At 44.0% G+C, this 24,414-nt stretch overlaps 1 protein-coding gene and 1 long non-coding RNA gene across 4 annotated transcripts in view; one reads left to right on the top strand and one right to left on the bottom strand.

Annotated features, from left to right (window-relative positions):
- LOC114013975 (uncharacterized) overlaps positions 1 to 23,603 on the top strand; it is a 31,015-nt gene extending 7,412 nt beyond the window's left edge. Inside the window, exons 3-5 of one of the 2 annotated variants that reach the window (XR_003557284.2) lie at positions 3,152 to 3,268; positions 17,703 to 17,790; positions 23,498 to 23,603. This is a non-coding gene — a long non-coding RNA (uncharacterized LOC114013975). Of the gene's footprint in view, positions 1 to 3,151; positions 3,269 to 8,070; positions 10,310 to 17,702; positions 17,791 to 23,497 lie in introns of those variants that run through there. The other variant, XR_003557285.2, reaches the window with a different exon arrangement.
- ALKBH1 (alkB homolog 1, histone H2A dioxygenase) lies at positions 10,909 to 24,413 on the bottom strand. Of its 2 annotated transcripts, XM_055793941.1 has the most exons (7): positions 24,282 to 24,392; positions 22,161 to 22,436; positions 21,638 to 21,746; positions 17,057 to 17,219; positions 13,516 to 13,606; positions 12,186 to 12,379; positions 10,909 to 11,644 (listed from the first exon to the last, which is right to left on the bottom strand). In XM_055793941.1, the coding sequence occupies exons 2-7, from the start codon at positions 22,176 to 22,178 to the stop codon at positions 11,221 to 11,223; spliced, it is 999 nt and encodes a 332-aa protein (XP_055649916.1). In that variant the 5' UTR covers positions 22,179 to 22,436; positions 24,282 to 24,392; the 3' UTR covers positions 10,909 to 11,220. The 2 variants fall into 2 exon arrangements, with proteins under 2 accessions (XP_055649916.1, XP_055649924.1); XM_055793949.1 differs by lacking the exon at positions 22,161 to 22,436 and having other exon boundaries at positions 24,282 to 24,413.
- Position 24,414: the final 1 nt, after the last annotated feature.

Here is a 24,414-nt window from a genome sequence, read left to right as displayed (position 1 = left end):
TCAGGTGACTGTCACCCTCACAATATGGGCCATCCCTGACCGTCTGCTTTTGCTACATGCTAGTTAAAATTCACTACAGCACAAGGCAGAAAAGGACACTTGCACCAGATATGGGAACTTGAGGCTCCACTGAGTCTATGCCTGCTGGCTTTTGTGGGCCCTGTTAGCTGGAGCTGTCACATATGTGTGGCTGAGGGGTTTCTATTTGTCACCTGGCCTGGCCGAGGGCAGGTCTGTGCCCATCCTAGTAACACTACCTAAGGTCTCACACCAGCACCTTCTGGAAGAGCTGAGGGAACCTGATGTGACAGTGAGAGAGGTCCCCAGGCCGTGTCTGGTGGTGTAAGTGGGAGCTGAGTTTTGTCTTTTGATATGAAGTGATACCTGGCTGTTGTGTAGCAGGGGAGTCAGGGACTCAGCTCACGGCTCCTATCTACCATGCTCCTGCTATGCTATAAAATCAGTCACTGATGTTCTGGAATTCCGTTCCCCTGCTATCAGCAGGGAACAGAGCCCTCCTGCAGGGACCCACAGAGTGCTTTGAGGAGAAATGAAACCGAGATTGATTTCCTATAGTTACCTGCCAGAAATGTGAACAGCAGGGTCCTGTCAGGAGCACCCAATGATGTGACCACCAGCTTCCCATGAGTGGCTCTGCAGAGAGGCACACAGTCATATAGATGTGCTTCTTGGGGACTTTTTATCCTCGGAGGCAGAAAGAGGAAAATGAGTGGGACAGAACTGAATTTATTCCTTGCTCATGCCACAGCATAAAACCAAAATGCATCCGAGAATAAACTGTACAAGAGCTGTAGGCAGGTGTTGTGGCAAGGCTGGGGAGACAGGACAGGTAAGTGTTTTGATGGCTGGCTGAGCATGTGTTGATCTTGTGCTTCTAAAGCATCTTATGCCTGTGCAGCAGAGGGACCTATAGCTGTAGAAGCAAGGGCTGTAAGCCTGCCTGGTTATCTACAGGCATAGGTGATACGAGTGGAGAGAGCTGGGGGAATGTGTATTGCTCAGCACATACATGTTATGTATCATATATGGGCAAGAGTGTTGCACTGCAGGGGATGTGTGTGTGTGTGGGCTCCAGGCAGGGGGTTGCTCTGCATGTGGATACCCTGGGCAGCGTGCTGCCTGTGCTGTGTGCAGGGCAGATGTGCTGGGAACGGCTGCATGTAAAGATGCAAGAGGTTACTTCGCAGTTAAATGAGGTGAAGAATTACCATGGCGACCACACTCTCCTCTCCCGGCCAGATGCCTGGCAGTAATGTTTGAGAGTTGTTCTAAAAGCCCCTAACTCACCCTCCCTGTTTTGAGAATGGGTGAGGACCATGCTGTCCTCTCTCCAGACTGGGAGAGTGGTATACACTGGGATATGGTGGTGGCTTCCGCACATTCCATCTTTCAGCAGAAGGGGGCCACTGTCTGGGCACGTCCTGTGCTGGTGGCTGCTGCAGTGCAAAGACAGAGGGACTGTGGTTTGAATTACTATATGGTTCTTGCACTGTATATCCACATAGTGCCCTCAGGAGCAGAGAACTCTGAGTCAGCTGCCAGTTCTTAGGTACTCTACCGTGCATGTGCAGGGAGCTGTCTGTAGGAGGACCTTGCACCCATGCTGCAAGAGAGGTGGTCTGGGGAGCATCACAGTGAACAACTTCGACACTCGCACCACGAGGGGCTTGGAGCTCACCAGTAATACGTACTGCGAGACTCCAAAGATAGACAGAAGGCAGATATGCACCAGAACAGAAAGCCCCCTTGCAGCTAGTGTATTCACACTTGCTGTTGGTGCCCACACAGAGTATGTTTTCTGTTCTTAGTTGGATCAGATCATGTCCTGTGCGTTGGCCCCTGGCAAAGCAAGTACAGCCGCATCCTTTGGGTACCACAGGAGTTAAGGTGTGTTCCTCGGGGACCATATTCTCTTCTTCTTCAGAGACCTTATTCCTTTCATTTTCAGAGGCCTTATTTCTTCCATCAGCTCTCTAGGTTTAGTGATCAGTGATCTGTGAGGCCATATAAATTTTATCTCTTCTGTGCTCTCAGTTAAGGCTTTGGAGAGATGCTTGCTTTGTGGTCTATGGGGAAAACTTGGAGGAGGAGAGGTTTTCTGGCCTAAAATGTTTGGAAATGCTTGGTTTGGGGAGGAACATTGCACAGACCCATACGCAAAAGCTAGAAGGAATGAACCAAGTAGATGGTTGTGCTGGGTCCTGTAGGTTGAAGTGCCACAGGAGACCAGAGAGGTGCTGTAGACCAGCAGGTACCTACCTGTGCTGCACTGGAACACTGCAGACATGCAGGATACAGCTCGAGGCAAAGGTCCGGTGTTCCTCCTTACTGATGTGCCCATTGCAGCATCTTCCCTTGAGTACTCATCTTTTCCCTTTAAGAGTTTTTTGTTTAAAGCACAGAAAAGCATGTGAGACACTGACAAACAGGTATCGTCATCTTGCAGAGGGCTGGCAAAAGAACAAATAGCTGCACTTCAGTGGAGGTGAAGCAATCTCTCCACACAGCAGAGATCTGCTAATTTGCACGGTCATGAGGTCTTATTGGAAAGATATTTTTAAATGAAAAAGCAAGGAAATGATGCAAAATGGATTTGAGCATATTCCAGGAGATAGTTAAATTTTTCATAGTGAAAACTGACAATAGATCAGTCTGTGTGCTATGAACAGCTCATTGAAAAAATACATCATGGGAGGCTTCTGCTATCTATTCTTGGCTGAGCGCTGACCTTGGCTATTAGATCTCAATTAAGCAAGTATGTGACTAATGTTTCTCGCTCTCCCACTTTTCTGCTGCAGAAAATAATATTAAACAAATCAAACACTGAGTACCTGCACACTTACTCTCCGGATGGGACCCATGGTTTCTCAGTAGGTTCCATATCACCTGAAAAGACAGCATTCCTTGTGTGAATTCCAGGGAAAGGAATTATCAAAGATCTGTAGAGCCAGGGATTGCAGCCTTCAGAATTGAGCAGCCTCTGCTGTTCCAGAACTGTGTGCAGTGATGCTTGCAGCTACAGGGGAGGGTCCTGGGGGATCAGAAAGACCATGCCGTATCATCACTTCTTTATGCTTGCTGACCTGGGATCCTTCTTTCCTTTAATTTCTCCCTTATCATTTTGCCCTAGGAGAAGGGAAGAAGCGCTGGTGGATTAGACAAGGATAGTAATAAGACTACGCCTTGCTATATAAGACCCCAGTACAAGCCAGGAGATGTCTGCAGGCTGGTTCCACTTTCAGCCCAGGTAAGTGCTGAAGCAGCAAACCAGCATGCCAGACTAATCCCTCCTGGAGCACAATCACAGAAGTGGTTCAGGAAGGGCTTGGAGGAGATCATATCCCTACACTCATGTTTGACATCCAGCAGCAGCTGTCAATGGCAGGAGCAGCCGCAGAAACAGTTGTTGGAGAGGTGCGCTCCCGCTGTTGACACGTGCGGATCGGGCATTAGGAGGGGATGAAGAGGTCTCTCTGCCAGCTAATTACATGTGTTGCCTACAGTTGAGATTCAGGCAGGGAACAGGTGACATGCCAGCATCTGAGCTACAAAGACAGAGGAGGTGACAGGGAAAGGACAGATTTCTGTTGCACTTGTTCTAGCACTGCTTGGAGGCAAGAGGAAGAGGGGGGGAAATGGATTGTGGACAAGGATATGCTATCTCCAACAAACTGCTAGTCCTATGGGGAGCAAAAGAGATGCCACTTTGTCACCAGCATCGTGATGAGGATCTGATGGAGTAATGCCAGTGTGAAGAACAGAAGATAGGTCTCCTATGTGGTGGAACAAACCCCTTGCTTTAAAAGGGCCTGTGGCATGTTTTCTGCTGTCTGGGCTGAAAAGGAGCTTACCTGCACACAGCATTCAGCTGGGTTTAGAATGGCTGCAGATTATTTGCAGTACTGCAGCTACAATCTTCCTGCCCCCCCATCATAGACACCTGCCAGCACTTTTGGAAAGTCAGGTTTCATCACAGCAATGACAACAAGCTGACAAACTCAAACCAGTCATTACGAGATTGGTGCTGTTCTCTGACAGTCTTTTCAGGTGCTGGCTGTATTTGACAAAAGGTCAGACTGACATCTGACTTTAATCTTAGAGGAGTGCCGTCTGAAAAGCCAAGGGGGAAAAGGCCAGTGTATATGAAAGTGTGCTGCCTGGAGTGGCAGAAAGCTGTACCTAAGCTTGATCTCAGCCACTGGGACAAGGTAAGGCAATGCCAGATCAGTTCTCTCTGTTCTAGAAAAGATGAGACATGCTATGCAACAACTGGGAGTGAGAAGGGTGTTAGATCTTGGTGCTTGCCCCATATTCAGTGTGGGTTTGTTCCTTTTTTTCTCTGCCTGCATTGGCTGTGAGCAGTGACATTTTTCTTTGTCCTTGGAAGAAACTATTTCTGAACACTCTTTCTGTTACCACTACTGCTAAGAATTTCCTGATACTTCAGTCAGGTTTGCTTTGTTCAGCTCCATCCCATGATTCCTAGCTCCACAATCTCAAGATTTGCCTCAGGAGCCATCCCCTTATGAACCAGTGAGTCTTTCCAAAATTTAAATTCTGTCTGAAAACAAAGCTAACTCTGAAGCTTCAGCAACAACCAACACCTCTGCCTGGACTGATTGTTTTTAAGCAAGAACAGTGCTTTGAAAGATGAGTCTCCTTCCCAGGCTGTGCGCTCTCCTTTGGCTCCTCCATCATTTCAAAATCAATAGCTGTCTCTGATTGCCCCCCTCCCTTCCAGACCCTGCTCTTTGCTACCTCATTTTGGTTTTAATTTGCCACAGCAAAATTGCAGTCATTTTTCCCCCGTCCTAATTAAGAAACCTTTCTGTTAAGAAGGTTTTGTTTTTGTTTTCTTTCTCCTTATCTAAGCCCTTAGTGCAGAACAGAGAAGAAATGATTGGTGAGATGATCACCTCTAGAAAGCCAAGGCCTTTATTGATTCTTCTGGCCTTTCTCAGTAAATAAGAATGAGTTTTAAATTCACCTGGAAGGAAGCTAAAAGCTAATGTAAAGTGCTGACTTCCCAACATCAGACAGGAAAGAGGCAGTGTGTCTTCTAGGCTGATTCGCTTTTTGCTGTCTATACATAGTCTCAACAAGAATATCTGGAGAATGTTTTGTTGTACCTCATAGAATCATTTAGGTTGGAAAAGACCTTTAAGATCATTGAGTCCAACTGTAAACCTAATATGTAAGTGTGAGCGCCACCTCACCTTACTTCTATTTGTTTCCCCATATTTTGGTGTAAACTGGCCTTGCCTCTGACCTTTCAGGGGGTAAGGATCTTGACCTACCTTTTGGAATTGCTTTGAGATCATGAAACATCTGTTTCATGAAACATTTGACAGAAAAGCTGTATTGTGGGCAGGTGGCCTCCTTCAGCCCAGCCAGCAGCACTGAGCACCCAAGTTAAGGAAATGAGCATTGAGTGATGGTGAAGGAGGGCACAACCTCAGTGCTAAGATGTGTGAGTGCAGACACAGAAAGAGAAGCTCAGGGGAGAGTCCCCTACGTGTGGGTGTTTTGTTGAAGAGGGCATCAACAGCACCATAGGAGAAGGTCAGAGACGGAATACTTCTACTGACTTGGGAAAAACGAGATGGGAAGTGCCTCCGCAAGGTTAAAGCTTTCCCTGTTCAGAGAAATAAACATCTCCTGTATTCTGCAGAGAGGAAGAGCTACTGCAGGCTTGTCCAGATTTTATCCCCTCCTTCCTTCTCCCCCCTCCCCTGGTATAGAGAAGTGGTGGATGCCTTCTGTGATGCCTATCTGAATACAAGCCCTAGCTGCAAACAAAAATCAGATCTGGCTTCCTGTTGTACTCCAGACACTTATTTACTGTCTTGGAGAGAGAAGCATTTAGCTGATTAACCTGTTTGGAGTTTCTGTGCATAGCTGGCTCCTCCTAAGAGGTGTCATACTCTTAAAATAGCAGAAACTGGTTGGGGATGGTGCTCACTGGGCTAAAATTATTCTGGTTTGTTCTTCTCTTGACTGGGACCCCAAGAGCAAAACCCCTCAGAGCAAGACCTGCTATAAAAGTCCAGACAAGTCTGCGTTAAGAGCATGAAAGTAGACTTTTGAGCCTGGCTTCCTAAGGGAGTAAGGTTTATTTTCTCATGGTTTGTGCATGTGTTAAACTCTCTGTCTTCACATTTCTGTCTGGCAACTTTGAAACCTGTCGGTTTATTTCAGTTAGATTTGATAGATGGCATAAATTTCACAGCTAATTAAGTTTCTGCAAGCTTAGTAGGTAGTCAGTAGGTGGAGAGGGACCCTATAGTTCAGGAAAAGGGTGCACCGTGCATGTATTAAACACTGGAGAGATCACATGGAAAAAATCACTTATAGATGCTCAGCTGGAAGAAAAGCTTCAGTGAGAGCTCACGATTTTTCAGGAACATAAATCCATAGGGAGCCATGGTACATTCACTCTGCACCTCACAAAACTACTGCTTTTGTTTTTATTGTGGTGTAGATGGGAAGGAAAAAGTTATTTAATTTAGGAAAAACCGTAAAAATAACCCTATAGCCTAAGATCCAGTGGTTTTAAGCGAATCTGGTGGGTCTAGTGGGTTTAGGAACAAGGATTCAGTAGTCCATTTGTTGTTGGCATCCTGTTTGTAACAGAAACCAGCACTAGCAGAGAGAGCAGTGTACCACCTGAAATAGGAAAAGGTGCTGAAGAGGGCTCGAGAGCAATGTCAGGAGCCCAGGGCATGTGATCTGTGGGGAAATGTGGTTCCTGGGGTCCTTTCATGTGGCACAGAGGAGACAAAGGGGGAGTGGGTCTAACTGTAGACTTCAATTATTTGAAGGAGAGTTACAAAGACAATGGAACCAAACTCTTGCTAGTAACAGATGGTAAAAAGGAGGCAGAGGGAATGGTTACAAGCTGTATTTTGGGAAACTCGGGCAGGACATAAGGCAAAATTTCTGCATGATGCAAGCAGAGGAGTGCTGGCGCAGGTTACCAAGTGAAATGGTAGAGTCTCCATCTGTCACAGCACTCTCCAAACTACCAAGCTGCAACAAGGTCTTCTACCATCTCATACCAGCACACTCTTCATACAGTCCCTCTGCTGCCTTCTCCTCGTCTCGTCTCACCTCATCCAGGGCGTGTGTGCCCTCTCCTCTTGCTTCTTCCTCGGCTGCTCCCTCTTCACTGCCTCTCAACCACTTAACTTGGCCAGCCACAGCTGCACCTTATCTACATTGACCAACCCACCACCCCTGAAGCCAGCCCACAGCTGTAAATCATCAATGCTAATTAACCCAGCTTCATTCCTCTACACCCATCGGGGAAGGTTTCTGTCTTGCGTGGGTAGCCTTGTGGCAACAGCACTGTTCCTAGGGGGAGGGTGGACTGGCCACTCCAGAGGTCCCTTCAACCACTATTTTTGTGGGCCTGTGACTACAGATATCAGAAGATGATGCAAGGAAAGAGCTGTATGAGCTAAGCTGTAACTTGCACAGTGGTGACTTTCATCTCACTGCAACTTTACCAGAGCGTATGTGAAGATATTCTTAGTCAATGTTGCATTCTTTGTATAGAAAAATGGTTTTATTAAGATATTTGTGATTACCATTTGCTAAGTATAAATAGCAGAACTTATTTTGTACTGTGCTAAACTTGTGTCAGCCACATCTTGTGCCAGATCTATAGTGTTATGCTACAGATTGTTTTCAACCAGCTTTGGTTATTAGGATTTACAGAGGCATCAGCAGACTGCAGATGACTCGCATGGCTTTCTCTCAAAAGTCTCTTTTCGCATAGAGTATCCAAAAAAAGACCTTTTATATATGGGTCTTCTGAGGCCTTCAGCAACTTATTTTTCTGAATCATTGAAGTCTGCAGTCCATGTACTTCTGTTAACTTTTTGAGGTAATGTGTTCAGATCCAGGCAAGTTTTATGATTTCATCAGAACTTAAGTATGCTTAGAGTACACTGGATTATAGCTCAATTAATTTTGCATCCTAATTAAGCGGAAGACAATCCTGTCACTGACAGGTCTCTTTTCCATGTTAAATCTACCCTGCTTCAGGTGTGATGCAAAGAATGACAATGACTTACACGAATAGATGAACACAGATCCAAGCTCTTGTCTGTACTCCACAAAATGCAAGCCAGCTTCAACCTGGACCTGCAGCCATGGCAGTGAGATACTGTGCTGCTGTCTGGGTATTCCCTTTTGTTTGTACAGGTAGTTTCCTCTTCTGCACCCAGTATTCATCCCACTGTGCTTTGATTCTGATTTAGCTAGGTATTTCATTTTCACTTTACTATTGATTATAAAAAAAGCCCAGTAATTGTTTCAACTCTGTTGGACAGTTAGCTTTATCTATAGATCACATAATGAACAGAGTACATGTAGTAAACAACATGCTTCATTTCCAGGTGGCTTTGAATTAAATCTTCCTGTAATCAACTCATTACATTAATTTTCTTGCAGAATTGGTCCAGAGACCTCTTCTTTCCCTCCCCTCAGCTGTGCACAGCAGGACATCCTAAAAGACTGCGGCCTGTGCCATTGATGCAATTTTGTGCTTGTGGCCCTTGGACAGTGTTTTTCCTCTGGAGGAATTAAAAGCTACATACAGAGATTATCTCAGCACGTACCTATATGAACACAAGCAAATATTTGTGGTACCTATAGATACAAAAATTTGATCAATACTATGAAAAATCCTGTTGCATCATCACAAACCTAAACAAGTGAGGTGCAAAGTCACAGCCTGAGTGCTATATAGAGTAGGTAAATGGTTCCCTATCCTTCTGTCCTAGGAGGAACATCAGCAAGAGTGTAGGGAGCGTATCACTGGATGCAGCCCCCTTCACAACCTCTTCCCGCAGCTGTTGCTGCCTCTTCAAAATCATGGTCCGGAAGCACCATTTGCAGAGCCCACTGAAGTTCTGTGGTTTGCTCATTTGCACTCTGCTCTTCTGCAGTCACAGAACAATGCTCCTGCCAGGCTGGCACTTCAGGAAATTCTCCCTTCTTATAGTGGTTTCTCTTTGTACATGGATGACGCTTTTTTTTCCTGGGTCATTTCCCATATGCCCATTTCTGGGTCATAGAATTTTTATTTTCTGGGTGCCTGATACAGAACTAGATCAGCGCTGTCTCACTCACAATGGTGTTACAGAACAAGCTTGACTGCAAGTCAGTAACTCAGCAAATTGTCAACTCAGCTGCATCTAAACAGAAAGCTCCAATGGACTGGATACTTCCCATGACCAATTGCTGTTAGTAGTTTGCAGCATTTGCTGCAATTTTAAACTGCAAAGGATAAATAGTATGGTTTCTTGTCCTTCTTCACAGGAACAACTGAATCGTGGCATAAATGACAAGCAGTCATTTGTTATGTATTTGTAGGGAACTGATGGACTTAAATCTCAGCCTGCAACATGAGGAAACCAGCTCTAGTTTGTGACCGTCTAGATCCATGACTCTTCTCTCATCTTCAGTGCTGAGTGAGCTGGCAGATTTTTGCTTCCCTCTTGAGAGCGAAGAACAGTCTGCCTTCTCACTGTCAGGAGAAGAAATATTGCTCTCCCCTTGCCCACCTACAGGTGCTACTAAGGGAGCTTTGCTGTTTTCTGAGACTTACTCAGTCAACTTGCCTTTCTGCTCATGTTGTAACCTCCCTGCATTATAGTATTCACTCTCCCAGGGCTCTGCTGTAAATACACCAGGCCTAGGATACAGAAAGGACACATTTCTGGCATAGAATAAGATATTAAAACCCACAACTGATTATTTTAGAGATTAAATTACTGGAGCTCTTTGCAGTGTTGTATAAGGAATTAATTGTGCACATACACAGATCTACCTGCTATGAAATAAGTAGACAAGGCATACTTTCCCCATGAGGAAAAGCTGCCACATACGTACTTTCATACTGCAGGCAACACCTCTCTGGAACTGCCCAACAAACCCTGAACCACCCATAAGCAAAGCAGCCCGGCGGACATATGCAGGTCTCCTCCACCTGAGCTGGCACAGGCAGGAGATCCAAAAGAAGCCTAGAAGGGACAGTACAGGGAATGCAGCAGCATTAACAATATGCAGAAATAACTAAGAAGGAGAAAAAGAAAAGAGCCAGCCCAAACCTGATAGAGATCTTTAATTTAAAAACCAAGTCAGTTTATTCATTGGGAAAGTGCAACAAAATACCCCAGGGACAGTGCATTCCACTCCAACAATTAAAATTGCATTAAAAAGCAGATAAGAAGGTCTGAGTCTTAAAGAAAACTGGCACAAAAGCTAGTGCTTTTTTTTGTTGTTTGTTTCAATATATTTATCTTTGGGTGACAGAGATAGTCACCAATTCATTTTTTTTTCAGGTACTTGATTTACAGCTTCATTGCTTCTACTTGCAAGTCATTCTGTTCCTTAAAGACGCTAGCTTGGGACTGGAGGACCATAATCTGCAGGCACTTAAGAGGAGGCAGTTTTGAAAGAATGGGGATAGAGGTCTGTCACGTACTTACTGTGGGCAGGAGACCCTGCTGGGAGCTACTAGATATTCCAAGTACATATTGTTCCCATTTGTTTCTCTCCAAAATTTGAGGTATGCAAAAAGAAGTCCTATTCCACTCAGAAGAGCAGTTTCTGCTGCAGCTGAGTGGGTGCAAGCAGGCAAAAGGAGAGCACAAGACTGCAGCAGGTGTTGCTTGAGAGAGCTGCTAGTTTCTGATCACTGAACCAGTTTTTGCTGTAGAAGTAATTCTCTTGGAAATGCTGCAGGTAGGTCTCACACCCACAGCAGCCTATTCTCATTCGTACTTGTTACTACACTTCAGCTGAGCTTTACAAGCCCAATAGGATTCTTTAACACACAGTAATTATGTATAAAGATACACAGCACTTTCTGCCCAATGATTTCAAAATACTTTATGAGCATCACTGAACCAAGCTTGAAATTCTCTGACATATACAGGTATTTTAAAGGGAACGGAGTACCGTAAATGTCTGCAACAAAGTGGCAATAGAATTCATCTCCTGAGTCTCAGTCCTGAACTTATCCTTCTCTTACTTCTAAATCATTTTTCTCCCCCAACCTGTTTCTTACAGTGAGAAGGACTACAGTTATTCTGTAGAAGTTTATTAATCCCAATACAGACAAGTGACTTTAATATGATTCCATGTGGAGACTGCCTGTCCAGTCCATGTCAGCATGATCTACTGGTCTCAGCTATCTGTATTCGGTTTATGCCTCTTGGTTCTACTGTTCTCCTTACGGTGACTCTCTTCAGAGGGTGCTTGGCCCTTTCTGTTTGTCCCAGATTCCTCAGGAAATTTCTGACCCTCAGCCAACACCTGCCGAATAGTCATATTGATGCGGGAAGACTGCAAGTACTTGGCACACACCTGCCAATCCTCATCAGAGCTGTGCTCAACGACTGAGCCAACAGGAAGGTCTGAAGCAAGTGCCTGGTCCAGACACGAAGGCAAAGCTGTCCCTTCAGGGTTGGGGAGGACGCGGGGCACAGCATGGTAGAGCAGACGGCTGAAGCCAGACATCACCATGATATCTCCACTGTGCATGAACATGGCTGTTGGGGCCTCCTCCCGCCTCAGGCCCCCAAGCAAAAATATCGAGGATTGCCCAAAACTAGAGATGGTAAGAGGATGGAGAGAGAAGAGAAAGAAAATTCAGGTAGAGAACAATTACATGTGCAGTAAGAAAATATTAGCAGCTAAATCCCTTTATAAAAAAAAACAAACCCAAACAAGAAAACCAGATGGACTCCTAGTAACAACTTCACAATGAGAACATGGAGAACAGACTAAGATACCTGGTTCTGGTTCAAGGTAGGCACAGTGTGAGCAGCTGTCCTGCCAGGCTTGAAACTCTGCTGAGGTATTTCATCCTTGCCTGCTAGTACCCAGCTGACACTCTGCTGCTTTAGAACAGAACTGCATTCTGTGCTAAGAGCTCTTCCACTCCAGGCGCTGCATCCATGCTATTCAAGCAGTCTTCAAAGAAAAACCTATGCCCTTGAACTACACCTTCCTACTGTTCATGCCTTCAGAGATTGAGGATTATATACTCAATTAGCAAACTACATAATACTGACTTCCTATAACCGTATGCAACCATATAATAAAGCCATCAATCCCTCCACAACACTCAAGTGCTTTCCTCAACTCACCTGAATGATAAAAGGGGCCGAGAATGGTCCAGTTCAGACTCATCTACATGAATTCCCAGTGAAGAGTCAAAATGATAATAGTTCAAGATGCCTGCTTGGGCTTGGAAACCCCGGAACCCGCAGGCTGCAGCCACTTGTTCTGACAGGAATGCAAGGTCTGAGGGGAAAGGAGTGTGGTGATTTGCTGAGTACTTCTGGAGGAAGGAGAGCGGGGAAAAAAAAAAACACAAAACAAAACAAACCACACCCAGAACATCAGAGCAGCAAATACAACTGGAAACAAACATTGAAAGAGAACTCAGAAGTTTGGCTGATAGTCAGGGAGAAGGGCATCATATTCATCTGGAAAAATGACTACGACATAGGTGGACCCACAGCGCATTTACCTCCTATCATTTAATTCTGTGCCTATGCTGAGACTGCCAGAGATTCAATTAATCATGGAGTTCATCATCATATCTGGATGGCAAACTCGAAGTCTGTAAGATTAATGCCTAAGGTTAGTACCAACATCCTGAGGATCTACTTGGTCACTGTGTAAAGCTGCCAAAGGAAAGACAGTTCTGTAACTCAACAAGGCTCTGAAACAAGCATCTTTGTTCCTTCTTTGGAAAGTAAGGAACAGGAATCAATTGCAAACCTACTTTTTCTCTCTCCCATGAGTGATTCTGAGAGGACTGGAAAGCAATAACCAAGTTTTTATTCAGGCTACCCAATAATAGGCTGACCTGGTAAATATAAGGCTGCAAGCAGATTTGGTTAAGTATCTGCAATATACCGCATATTCACTGTCATCTTTTCTCAGCCTCCATCTGATTCAGTCTTATGAAAAAGTTTATTTTGGTCAGGAGCCCCAAAATAGCTGTTAGTTGGTGAGAGTGTACTATACTGGTTCAGACTCTTACGTTCAAAGTCACACCAGCAGCAGTCTCTTCCTGCTCTCGCTCACCCCTCCAAAGAGGACTAGTTTCTGAGAAGCAGCTGTCTTCAAGCATTCAAGGTCATTCTCATCTTAGGCAGTTAACACCCTTTTGTGACCATGCCTTTTGGTAGGGTAAAAATGCTCTTACTCCGAAACAGTCACAGGTCTAGAGCCAAGTATATGCTACCACATTACCTTTCAAAGGAAAGAATGCAGCAATGGACTTTTGCTGTTAAATGTTTCACAGTAAGCTAATGGAGATTAAAACATTCTTACAAGCATGGTTTGTTACAGCCTTTCCTCAAGGCTGTCTCATAGGATCATAAGCATTTTATTCCATGATACCCTCCTCTGCCTGCCATTCTGACTGCTTACAGCTACGAAAAATGAAGAATTTTGTTTCAGTACCTTAGTATCCCAGTTATAATGGTAACCAAGAGTCACCCAGCGCAGCTTCTCCAATAAGCTTCTAGGCTCCCCTTTACCGGAACCTTTCCTTCTGCAAAGACAAAATGGAAAGAAATCAGATATGTGTTAATTTCTGAGGGGTCCTCTGGTAGTGCAGCATACAGTAATGAGATTCACTTACCCACACGACAGCCTATTAAAACCATCAATGCTAAACTTCTTTCAGTGTCATTATCTTTTTCCTCCAAAGACCTTGGAAATTTACTTCATGCAATTTGTGCAAGCTATAGGGTCTACTGCCAACTGCTGTCAGCTTGTATTTTCAACGGGGTACATAATGGGTTATCAGATGGAGACAACACAATTAACTGGTGCGGATTTAGAACTCAAAATTAAGCATGTACTATTTAAGCACCGAAAGTGAAAGAACAGAATCTATGAAGATCTAAAAGCCGCAAACAGAAGGAAAAAAACATTCTAGGCACTTAATGGAAAATGACAAGAGCCGGAAAATGCTTCACCTGACAGTGAAGTGTATCAAGCTGCATAATACTGCAAAGGACTGTCAATTCTACTACCTGGTACTTTTACAAGGAGTCCTTTGTTCAGTAAGAAGCAAGACTGCTCTAGCTATGACCATATGTTTCTTGTAATGTCAAAAAGTCTAGACTGCAGATGTCTCCTATCCAGACTGCTCTGCAGGACAAAAAACTATTCTCAAGTGACAACCCTAATGCAAAGGGACTCAGTGGTCTGACGCCACACACCAATTTACCATTCTTACTTGAAGGTGGCGATGGCAGGAAGAGACCTTAGGGATGGGCTTTTACTATGGCTATGGAAAAGTCCTTTAAAAGTTACCAAGAGTATTACTATAGTAAATCAGACAGAAACATGCTAGTGACAAATATAGAAAGGCACACATATATCTTCTAGTCCACTTACTCCAGCAACTTCAGCTTCTTTTCTCAAGCTAAATCATGTGTTATGGTAAATAAAGAAAGAAAAGGGAAACGCATTCAGAACACCACAATAAACAGTATCACCAGATTGTTGGTTCTGATTTATAGCCTCATTAGTTTTGTAAGACATGCTCTCTTTTACAAAACAGGATTTATATTTGTGCTGCCATGGTCAAATCTCAGCCAAGCATCTGCATTTAATATGCATTTCTACCCAGACACATGCCTTGTTTCTGCCCTTCACCTATACTGTACTGATAGCTCCTAAGCTAAACCAGGCACAGGAGTTAAAGGCCAGTTTCTTTACCTTTAATAATTTTTCATAGCTCACTGATTATTGAGTCATCTTTCCAGTTTCCATCTTTGTCATAAGGCAATAGCAACTGCTATTACCATAATGCAGTAACACAGTAACTGCCAAATACGTGCTGCTTGGAACAATTTATGGAGCCTACAAGCAGGTAACAGCATCTAGAAGAGGGAGAGCCCACAACTCGTTCCTCTAAATCTTTCAACTCGTAGATCTGATGTTCATAATTAAACATTTTTAGCACATGCTTTTTGAAAGGGCCATTCATTTGCTACAGTGCTAGGGTACTTGCACAACAGCAGGAACCCCAATAGGCTCAGTAGGTCCTTATTTCCACAACTTAGTATTTTGCATGTGATTTCACATGTGATTGCTAAAGGAGAGCAAAGTCTGATTGTTACATATCTGAAATCAATGAGTTCTTAGAGCTGTAGCAACAGATGCTCCTACAAGAAAGCACAGAGAAATTCTGGTATAACTAGGTTAAAAATAACAAGACTGAACACAGGGGAGCTTTGGTGTGAAGCTCCCTTTTTTCTGTATTCACTGGTCTAGATTCACTAGATCGCATTCTATAACTGCCCCCGCCCTTTTCCTTACACACAAGAGTACATATGTATCTCCCTTGTAGGGATGCTTTACCCCCTTTTATGCTTTTAATTGTCCCCAGCACTAAAGAAATTACTTTTTCCTCACTTTGTGGGGAAAGCATAGCATACATTTCTAGCAATTGTGTGGACTCTCCCTACCTTGTGATTCCTGCATGCTGAAAAGAGCAGATAAGCACATTTATGCATATTCCTGATGGCTTTAAATAGCATTAAAGTCGTGTCCAATCTTGGAAGTACACCTCTTTTTAGTTAAGCACCCTATTTCTCCCCTCCCTGAAAGGTTCTCACTCCTAGACAAGTTGGCTAGTTTGATCTGCCTAGGTAAAAGCACAAATACACCAGTTTGCTCACTTGAAGACTCAGACAAGTGCCCGTGTTTCTGCCAGCCATCACTCTTCCAAACACTGTTTTCAAGTGAACTGGATTCAGCTGCAAATTAACCTCTGTTCTGATCGTTCTCTCTGTGTGCAGGAGGTGCTGCTGGGAAAGGCCTGTCAAGCTGGAACAGTACCCCACTTTTTTTAGCTGTAGGGCACAGTTCACAATACTTTTATAGAACAATTTTTCATCCTTGATGGAACACAAAAAAGGTGTCTGAATTTCTGTAAATAATTCTGACTGAGCCTGGAAAACACAAGTGGAGGCATAACTTCTCTCCTAGGTTCAAATACTTAGAAGTCCAAACCTTGCTCTTGCCTTTCCATATCTTGTAGATGTTAAGAGCATTTCCAAAGAAAAATCTCAACATGTCAATTTTACTGTGGTGCAAGATGAGAGTTGTAGGGAACTTTGGTCACTCAATCACTGATTTCATCAGTCAAATCGACAAGGTAATGATGAATACCCAAATAACTAAAACACTGTGTACTGTAAACAAGCATCTATCCTGTATGTATTTTTACAGGTGACTAATTAACAACAACAAAAAAGTCTTTAAAACTTGGACTTTAAAACTTTCTGCTTGACTTCAAAACTTGAGTAAATCCTCCAATAACTTTCAAATCAAGTAGAGGAAAGGCAGCTGCATCAGCCACAGAACTCTGAACCTGTGGCAATCTTACAGAGCAGATAGGATTGCCATTAAAACCGTACATTTAATTGCCACCTCAGACTGAATAAAAAAAAAAAACAAACCAAAGAAATACATTGGAAAATAAACCCACAGAAACTAGCCAACTTGAGAAGTTAAAAAAATAAAAGTGCAGACAGCAGCCTTTTAATTACAGTATGCTAGGTCTGACAGCTGACTGGGAAGAAGAGCTAGCATGAGCAGGATGTTTGGAAAGGATCCCTTTTTCCTCAGGAAAACTGAAGCCTAGAAGGACCTCATGGTTCCCCTCGCAGCTGAGCTTAGCAAGCTTCCAAGCACCATGATATCAGCCAGGGTCACTATTTTACATTTGACTGATCACTTTGGAATCATTTGCTACTAGAAAATCCCATTTTGAGTGTGAAAGCAGGGCATTCATCAGGATCCACATCAAGCCATGAAAAATCCATCTTTAACTTGGCATGTCTGACACCATCTGTATACTGCCAACATATACACAGTCTTTTTCAGCTTCCCTTCCCTGCTCATTTTTCTTAAGACTTTCTCAGGGCTAAGAACAACTTCTGGCTCCGTTAGTTTTGACCACCAAAGGTTATTGTGGACTTACTTCAATTGCTCCTTGCTTTGTCCCCACAGGTCAATAGTCTTCTCAGGAGCCATGTGCAGGTCCAGGTTGCAGACATTGGGTTTCTGGGGGTATAGCTTGAGACACTGTTTCACCCAGTGACGCTGGCAGCCCGGGAGGAAAGGGTTTGGTATGAAAATAAACCCTGATCACAGAGAAAAAGGGAGAGGGTGGGAAGAAAAGTATGATTAGGCATTTTCCTGGTTTTTTCTAAAACTAGAGCAAAGGACAGGGGTCAGAAGTACTGAAAAAACACCTTAGACATACAACCACTGACTTTGCATGTAAGCTGTTGGATCTATTGCCAGGTCTGAACTGTTAAAATCTATTGGTTTTTTTCACTACAAATGGTGGCCATAAAGTACACGGCAGACAGGGCAGCCAACTCTGGTCAAAGTAAAAAATGATCATGAAGGACATGCCTGTGTAAGGCATATTGACTACAAGCAGATAAAGGAGTAAGAACTTGCAAAGCCAATTGCTTTGGAGTATATCCGATTTTTAAATGATTCAGCGAGACTTTTCTCTTGAACCCTGCAAAGCTGAAGTAATTCTGGCCCAGTTTTTCTAGATTTCAAACTAACTTCGTTGCTGTCTCTGAACTCATACTATCTTCTTGTTACTTCAGTATCATGAAATGCAGAGATCAGTCCATGGGCTGAGCAAGTCTCTAGCAACGTAAACTGTCCTCTCTTTTGCTTCATGCTTATTTCCAGGTAAATCTGGTTGTATCCATCCCTGCATTTTGGTATGGTAATACTCAAAGGGCATGAAAGCCAAATTATATCCCAAACTTCTTGTTGATGACCGCAAATACTGTGCAGTCATTTTTAATTGGCAAAACAACATAAATGTGTAACTAGTCTGCACACTCATTTAGCCGTGCACCTCAGGCGGAGTTCAAGCAGCAGCTCAAATAAGAGGGTTAGCCGAGATGTAACAGATTGATTTGGTCTATATCTTAACAGACAAAAGTCCTTGACAGAAGATCTGCCATCAGCAGGAGTGCTAACAAGATTCTTCACTGGAATTTTCTCCCCAGCACCCCAGGGGTGTCTCCTTGCAGGCCAGGGTCAATGGCACTGATGAATGAGTGTCTGACGGGAAGATGCTATTAATCTGTATTGTACCTACTCTGAGAATCAAGGCGCTCCCTCAAAGGCTGTCAATTCAGTGAGACTCACCAACACAAAATAGACATACAAAGAGAGATAAGGGTATAGGAGGAACAAAGGAAAAGGAGGTTTCAAGGTTTTGCCCTACTGTGTCTTTTTGAACTTCTCAGTCAAATCAAGTTAAACAGACAAAAATAGAAGAAAAGGAAGAAACAAGGCTAGGAGTCTCAGTAGGATACAAACTTGCCTTGTGGCCTTATGAAAGTGGTAATAAAATCACAAGAAAAGCTTCCTGCCAGCGTATCTCACAGACCTCACAAGATTAAATTAACTGGTTAGAAAAAGAGCCTTCAGTGTATTAATAATATACTGTCATTCATTTCACTCCATTCCCTGCACCTTCAGACAGGTCTGGTTACAAGAAGTTACTTTGCCAGAAGCATTAAATTTATTTTTTGTTGGCCTCTGCATAGAACAGAATAATAATATTGTCCTTCCCGTCTACACCTTTTGATGTGGGGTCCTCAAAGCGCTTTACTACATTCATGGAATTACACTCTACTATGTATGTATAATCTCTAGGTATTAATGAAGGAATTAAAAGCCTGGAGGGCTAGTTTCACACAGAGCTGAGAACAAGAATCCAAATTTTATGACCCTACTTGTAACAGAAGCTTAGAACATGCTCACGTCTCTCCAAACCTTTCATTGCTTACTCTTAAGACACTGGGTTAGTCTAGATTTACAGAAGTGAAAACAACTAAAAAGTGGGTTGCTGCTATGCTGCTGATGTCAAGAAAGGCAGAAAACTTGTAATTTCTAACAGTTGCAGAGTTTTACTGTAAAATTCTACGCTAAGAGTCAAGACTAATAGTTCCTGGGAGCGCCAGCAGTGCTAGAAATCAGTGACTTGCCAGACATGTGAGGGAAAAGAACAAGATTTATTTCTGTAGCAGTCTTTCTGAGCTGACTAAAGAACACCACAGACAAGCTTTGAAGTCAACACAATTGAACCTCTTGGCCTTGAAAGAGCTGGTCTGAGTGGAACAGGCAAATGATGAATTCTTTGGGGATCTGTATACTAAAGGAATTTGCCTTGAGGAAGCAGAAGCTTGTTCTCTTGTTGCAGCAAGATGTTACGGCACACTAGGAATTAATTTACACCTGGTGGAAGTGGTCTCCAGCCTCAGTCAAAGGAAGCGTAAGACATACAGATGTCTAGCAACAAGAACAACCCATCGTAAACCCAATTTGTGTCAGTTACAAAGATCCAAAGACAGCATCACCCACATCTCACAGAACTCGGGACACTGCAACAGAAATTCACCCAGCTTCCTTAGTCTTGTATTTCATTGCTCACTGTGGGGACAAAACCAGATTACTTCCCTTTCATTTGCCCATAGACAAACTGAAGAAATTCTAACTTACTTTAGAGGGCTATTAGGGCAGTTAAATATCTTATAGTGCTTTAGGGTGTCCAGATATAGGTAGCTGGAAAAGGTTAAAATATTATTCTTGTCCACACATGACTTGATGCTAAACAGGAACGGGAATTTCTTGATGTATTTGCATTTTATTTTAGTGAAAGGTTTTCTTTGTCAAAGCAGAAGAAAAACGCAGTTGAGTGGAACACTTGTGATCCCTCCCCATGTAATTGCTAGGAAGGACATTTACACAGTCATAAAATGCTTGAAACCAAGGAAGGGCAGCTATAATATGACAGGTTAAGTGGAACAAAAAAATTGAGAGAGGCAAGAAGAGGTGGAAGCCTTTCTCCTACAGTTATTCCCTGTGTATTGACTGTGCCAGATGGCTAGCGTGGCTGCCTTAGTTTCAGAAGTGGTAGGCTGGCTTCATAGCAACCCACACAGACACTGACTGCAGTTCCAATGAACCAAAAGAAACATGAGAAAAACCAAAACAGAACAAAAAAACTCCCCTGAAATAAGGATATGGGGAACTACAAACTCATCAGCCTTACCAAAATCCCTGGTAAGATTATGGAGCAAGCCTTCATAACAGCCATTTCCAGACACAAGGTGGTTGGAAACAGCCAGCATGGACTTACTGAAGGTAAATTTTGTCTCATCAGCCCTCCTGCCTGCTAAATGTGAGTTTTCCAGTCAAGTCTCCTGCAGCATTATCGCAGCCAAACTGGGGGCTTATGGATTTTACAGGTAAACTAAAAGGGTGAGCAAAAGCTGGCTGGGCCACCAGGCTTAAAGAACAGTGATTTGATGGTTCAGAGTCTAACCGGTGGCTGTTACGGGCTGTGTTCCTCGGGCTGATACCAGGGCCAAGACTGATAACTACATCTACATCAACAACGGGACAACAGGATGTCCATCATCATCACACAGATCACACTAAATTGGAGCAGCAGTGGATATGCTGGAGGCTACTGCTGCCACTGAAAGGGACTTTGACAAACCGAAGGAATGGGCCAACAAGAACCTCAGGAAGTTCAACAGTGGTAATGCTGCACCTGGGGCAGAATAACCCCATGCACCATACAGCCTGAGGACCAGGGAGCAGCTCTGAATCAAAGGACCACGGGGTCTTGGAGGACAAATTAAGCACGAGTCAGTAGTGCACGCTTGCGGCAATAAAGGCTGGTTACACGCTGCTCTATATTAGTAAAAGGGGCACTATGCAGAAGGTGGAACCAGATTCTTCTCAGAGATGCATAGCAAGATTATGAGAGGTAAGTCACAAATTACAGCAAGGCAAATTTTGGTTAGATACAAGGTGAAAAAAAACCACAAAAGTGGCCAGACACTGGAGGTGCCCAGAAAGGGTATGTAATTTCTTATCCTTGGAGATTTCCAGAACTCCCCTATACAAAGTTCTGAGCAATATGATCTAACTTTCAGCTTGTCCTCGCTTTAAGCAGGGAGTTGGACCAGGACTCTAGAGGTCCCTTCCAACCTAACATCTTTCTGTGGTTCTACCAGGCGACCTGCACGCCTAAGATCCATTTCAGCTTTTGAAATAACCTGCCTAATGAAATTATTCTGTACCTTGAACAGGACAACAGGTTCTTATTCACTTATTGTACTCAGTGTTCTACACTAGCAAGTAGATGCCACACTTCAGCCCTGAAATCACTGTATTTCAGTCACTTATCTAATTTTCATGATATATGCTGAGGAAAAACAGATGCTACAGAAATGCAAAATCTCTATCAAAGGCAAATCCATTCTTATGAGGGATGGTCTGGTTGATCAGAGACAGTGAAACAACTGGCCCTTCTGTACTCACCTTCATATATATATATCCTACTCTTTAGCTGACTCTTTTGTTCTCCTGCCCTTAAAATAATACTAAACTACACCTAGGTAAACGAAAATAGCTTTTCCAGGCAAGGCAAGGAGGCTAAGATGGAAGATGCTCAAATCCCAAGCAACAAGGTTGTGTTTATTTTTTTCTTTAAATCAGAGGTACCTACCTGGATACCCATTGAGGCCATAGGCTTTCCACTGGCTAACTGGCTGCAATCCTGCTCTGTAGGCATCTTGATCACTGACAGAAGAAATACTGAGCTGTGATCTGAACACCTGGCAAAAGAAAACAAATCTGGTTTAAAAAAAAAAGGAGAAAAAAAGGAAGACATGAAGAACGCATCCAAATATACCACCTATAAGAAAAGGTGTTACCATATTCCAAGGTAAGTTTTGTGAAAATGCCAGTTGTAACACAGAACTACTGTCTAAGCAACTGTGACCAGAACAGGGCATGCTGCTAACAGAGCTAGTATGTATTCAATACAACAATCAAAAGGTACCTGCGGTTTATACAATACTTACGGATCAGGACAGATGTCCTCCATTCATAAAAAACCCCATCAATTTATACCAATGAGAAAAAAAATTGCACTATTTGTCCATTTCTACAGTGCAGCCTCATCATTGTAAAATATTCTGGTAATTATCATCTCCATTAGACAGCAATATACCTGTAACATTTTATACCTTCAAACTGAACACCATGTTGCCACTTCTGTTTCCAACAGCAGGGTCAACAGCTCAAGGCTTAGCAAGATACGTTTCCTTGAGGAACTCTCTTGGGTCGCAGTAACGCTTGCATTTAAGCTGCAATAAGCCAACTCCTGCTGCAAAGAACCAAACTCATCCACTGTGTTCTCGTTCCCTTCTTCCCTGAGGATTGGGAACTGTCTTAGGGACGGCAGGGTAGAGGCAGGTTGATTTTGTTCTGGCTTGGTTCCCCAGTCCAGCTCTCCATGTGGGCTATGCATAGTAAGTACAGGCTCGTATAAGGAAAGAGCTGGTCATAAGCAGGCAGAGACAGGCAAGGCTTTGTTTATGATAAAGCGTATATTAAATTAAGGCCTTTGCACACAGACTCTGCAGTGGCAAATGCGTAAAAATCAGTCTTTCCGCAGGCTGACAGCTCCGGTTAACACCTCCTGAGCAATGTGTCTAAAATATGTACACAGAATTTGTAAGAAAGCTCTAAACTAGCGTTGGGCAGCAGCCTCTGGCAATGTGCTCAGTTTTACCAATTGTTCAGCTCTCTGCCAAAAGCAGTTTAGTGACTGCCAGCCTTGAAGAGCTTAGTCCATAGTCCTGTCTGCAGAACATCCCCAGGAAGGCTCTGCCTTTCACTAAGACTCTGCCACCTCTTTGCCTTCTCAAACTGCTTACACATCAGCTGCTGCCAGGGCTTGTGGAAAGCGGGAGCTGTTTCTGCGCTAAAAAATTACACGAGCTGAATCAGTTAAATTAGCCTGGTAGCAGGGCAGCTGCGGTATGTCACACTTCACTGAAGAACTCAATCACTTGAAAGTTTTCTGAGAGAAAAGGAACAGAAGTATCTGGGCCAATCTGCCTGGCCTGTACGCCTTCCTAAAGGGAAAAGCCAAATGTTTTTAACCTGAGGGAAAGAGGAATAAAAAGGTGCTTTCACTAGTAAGCTATCAACTGATCTTAGAAGGTAACAGCCACAAAAAGAATGATACGGAGAGGGGACAGATACTTGTGATGCTTTCAAGTACTTTGAATTTCTCACAAGGGCAGTGATGTTGGAATCCTATTTGATAAAGGATTGGTGCAAGATCAAGAAAGGCTGAAGTGTTAACAACTCCCTTGTTTAATGCTAATGCCTTGAACGATTTCAGATGGGTCTGGTTTTCTGTCCCATTAACAGTATCAAAATTACTGTCTGAAAAGATAGAAAAATATATATTCTAATAGAAGAGTAAAAGGAAAACACTAAGCATTGAACTATGAAAAATTAGGCAAAGTTTCATTTTAACTATGTTCCCTACTCCTTTTTTTTTCTCATACAGGCTCATACGCAGAAAATTCCTGGTTAACAATAGTTCATTTTGTGATGCGACAAAACAGAAGATGAGTTTAAAGGTCACTTCTCCATCACTCAAGACACAGTAAACTACTAACCACGATGGCTGCCGCTTTCAGATGTGCTCCTGACTGCACAGCCGCTGCAACAGCTGGGCCTGAGGGCCAAGCCAAGTGGGTATTATATGGGAGCAAGAAAAGCGAAGAAAATTCCCCAAGGGGAAGACAACAAGGACTCTGGGCACCCACTGCACGGCGGGGAGAGGCTGATCCCGGCTCACCCAGCTATTTCATGGCCAAGACAAAGGCCAGGAGGCCCGGAAACAGCATCAGCTCCAAGAGCGACATTTGCTTTTTGCCACCCACGTGTACCTGCACGTCCCTTCAGTAACACGTGGCTTCAACAGAGGCTCTGGGGACACCTTACTGCTGCGTAGAGTGACAATTAAACACTACGGGAGTAAATAAACATAAAGAAAAGCAGTAAATGCGTAGCTAGGCGGCGTGCTGGCCGAGGGCGGCGGGCCCCAGGGGCCTGGCGGGCTCCTCTGCGGCCACCCAGCTCGTTTCTAAACGCTGCAGCGGCCCGCGAGGAGGCTCCGCGCCGCACGGCAGCGCCTTCCAGCCGCTAAGGGCGCGGCAGGAGAGACGGCGCCGAGCAGGAGGGGAAGCGGCCGGCGCGGAGCACGGGCGGCAGCACCGCCACCACAGCGCTCGCAGGGCCGCAGCGCGCCGCGCCGGCCCGCAAGGACAGCAGCCGCCCAGCGTTACCTGGCCCCCCGGCACCGAGAAGTCTACCACGCCCCGCAGATCCGACGCGTCGCGTTGCCGATAAAAGCGAAAAAGCCGGCGGAAGGCGTCCTCCCCGCCCTCCCGCGTCAGGGCCGCTGCCGCCATTTTGGCC

The sequence above is a fragment of the Falco peregrinus genome, chromosome 1, assembly GCF_023634155.1.
Source record: "Falco peregrinus isolate bFalPer1 chromosome 1, bFalPer1.pri, whole genome shotgun sequence".
Classification (NCBI taxonomy): Eukaryota; Metazoa; Chordata; class Aves; order Falconiformes; family Falconidae; genus Falco; species Falco peregrinus.
The sequence above is the reverse complement of the archived record's forward strand: the minus strand, read 5'-3'. Positions and strand labels throughout refer to the sequence as shown.

Excerpts from the sequence above, each read along its gene's own strand:
- ALKBH1 (XM_055793949.1), bottom strand. The coding sequence starts at position 24,407 with ATGGCGGCAGCGGCCCTGACGCGGGAGGGCGGGGAGGACGCCTTCCGC. Across the intron at positions 21,747-24,281 it reads TCTCGGTGCCGGGGGGCCAG|GTGTTCAGATCACAGCTCAG; the intron begins GTAACGCTGGGC and ends TTCTTTTGCCAG. Across the intron at positions 12,380-13,515 it reads ATTATAACTGGGATACTAAG|AAGTACTCAGCAAATCACCA; the intron begins GTACTGAAACAA and ends TCCTTCCTCCAG.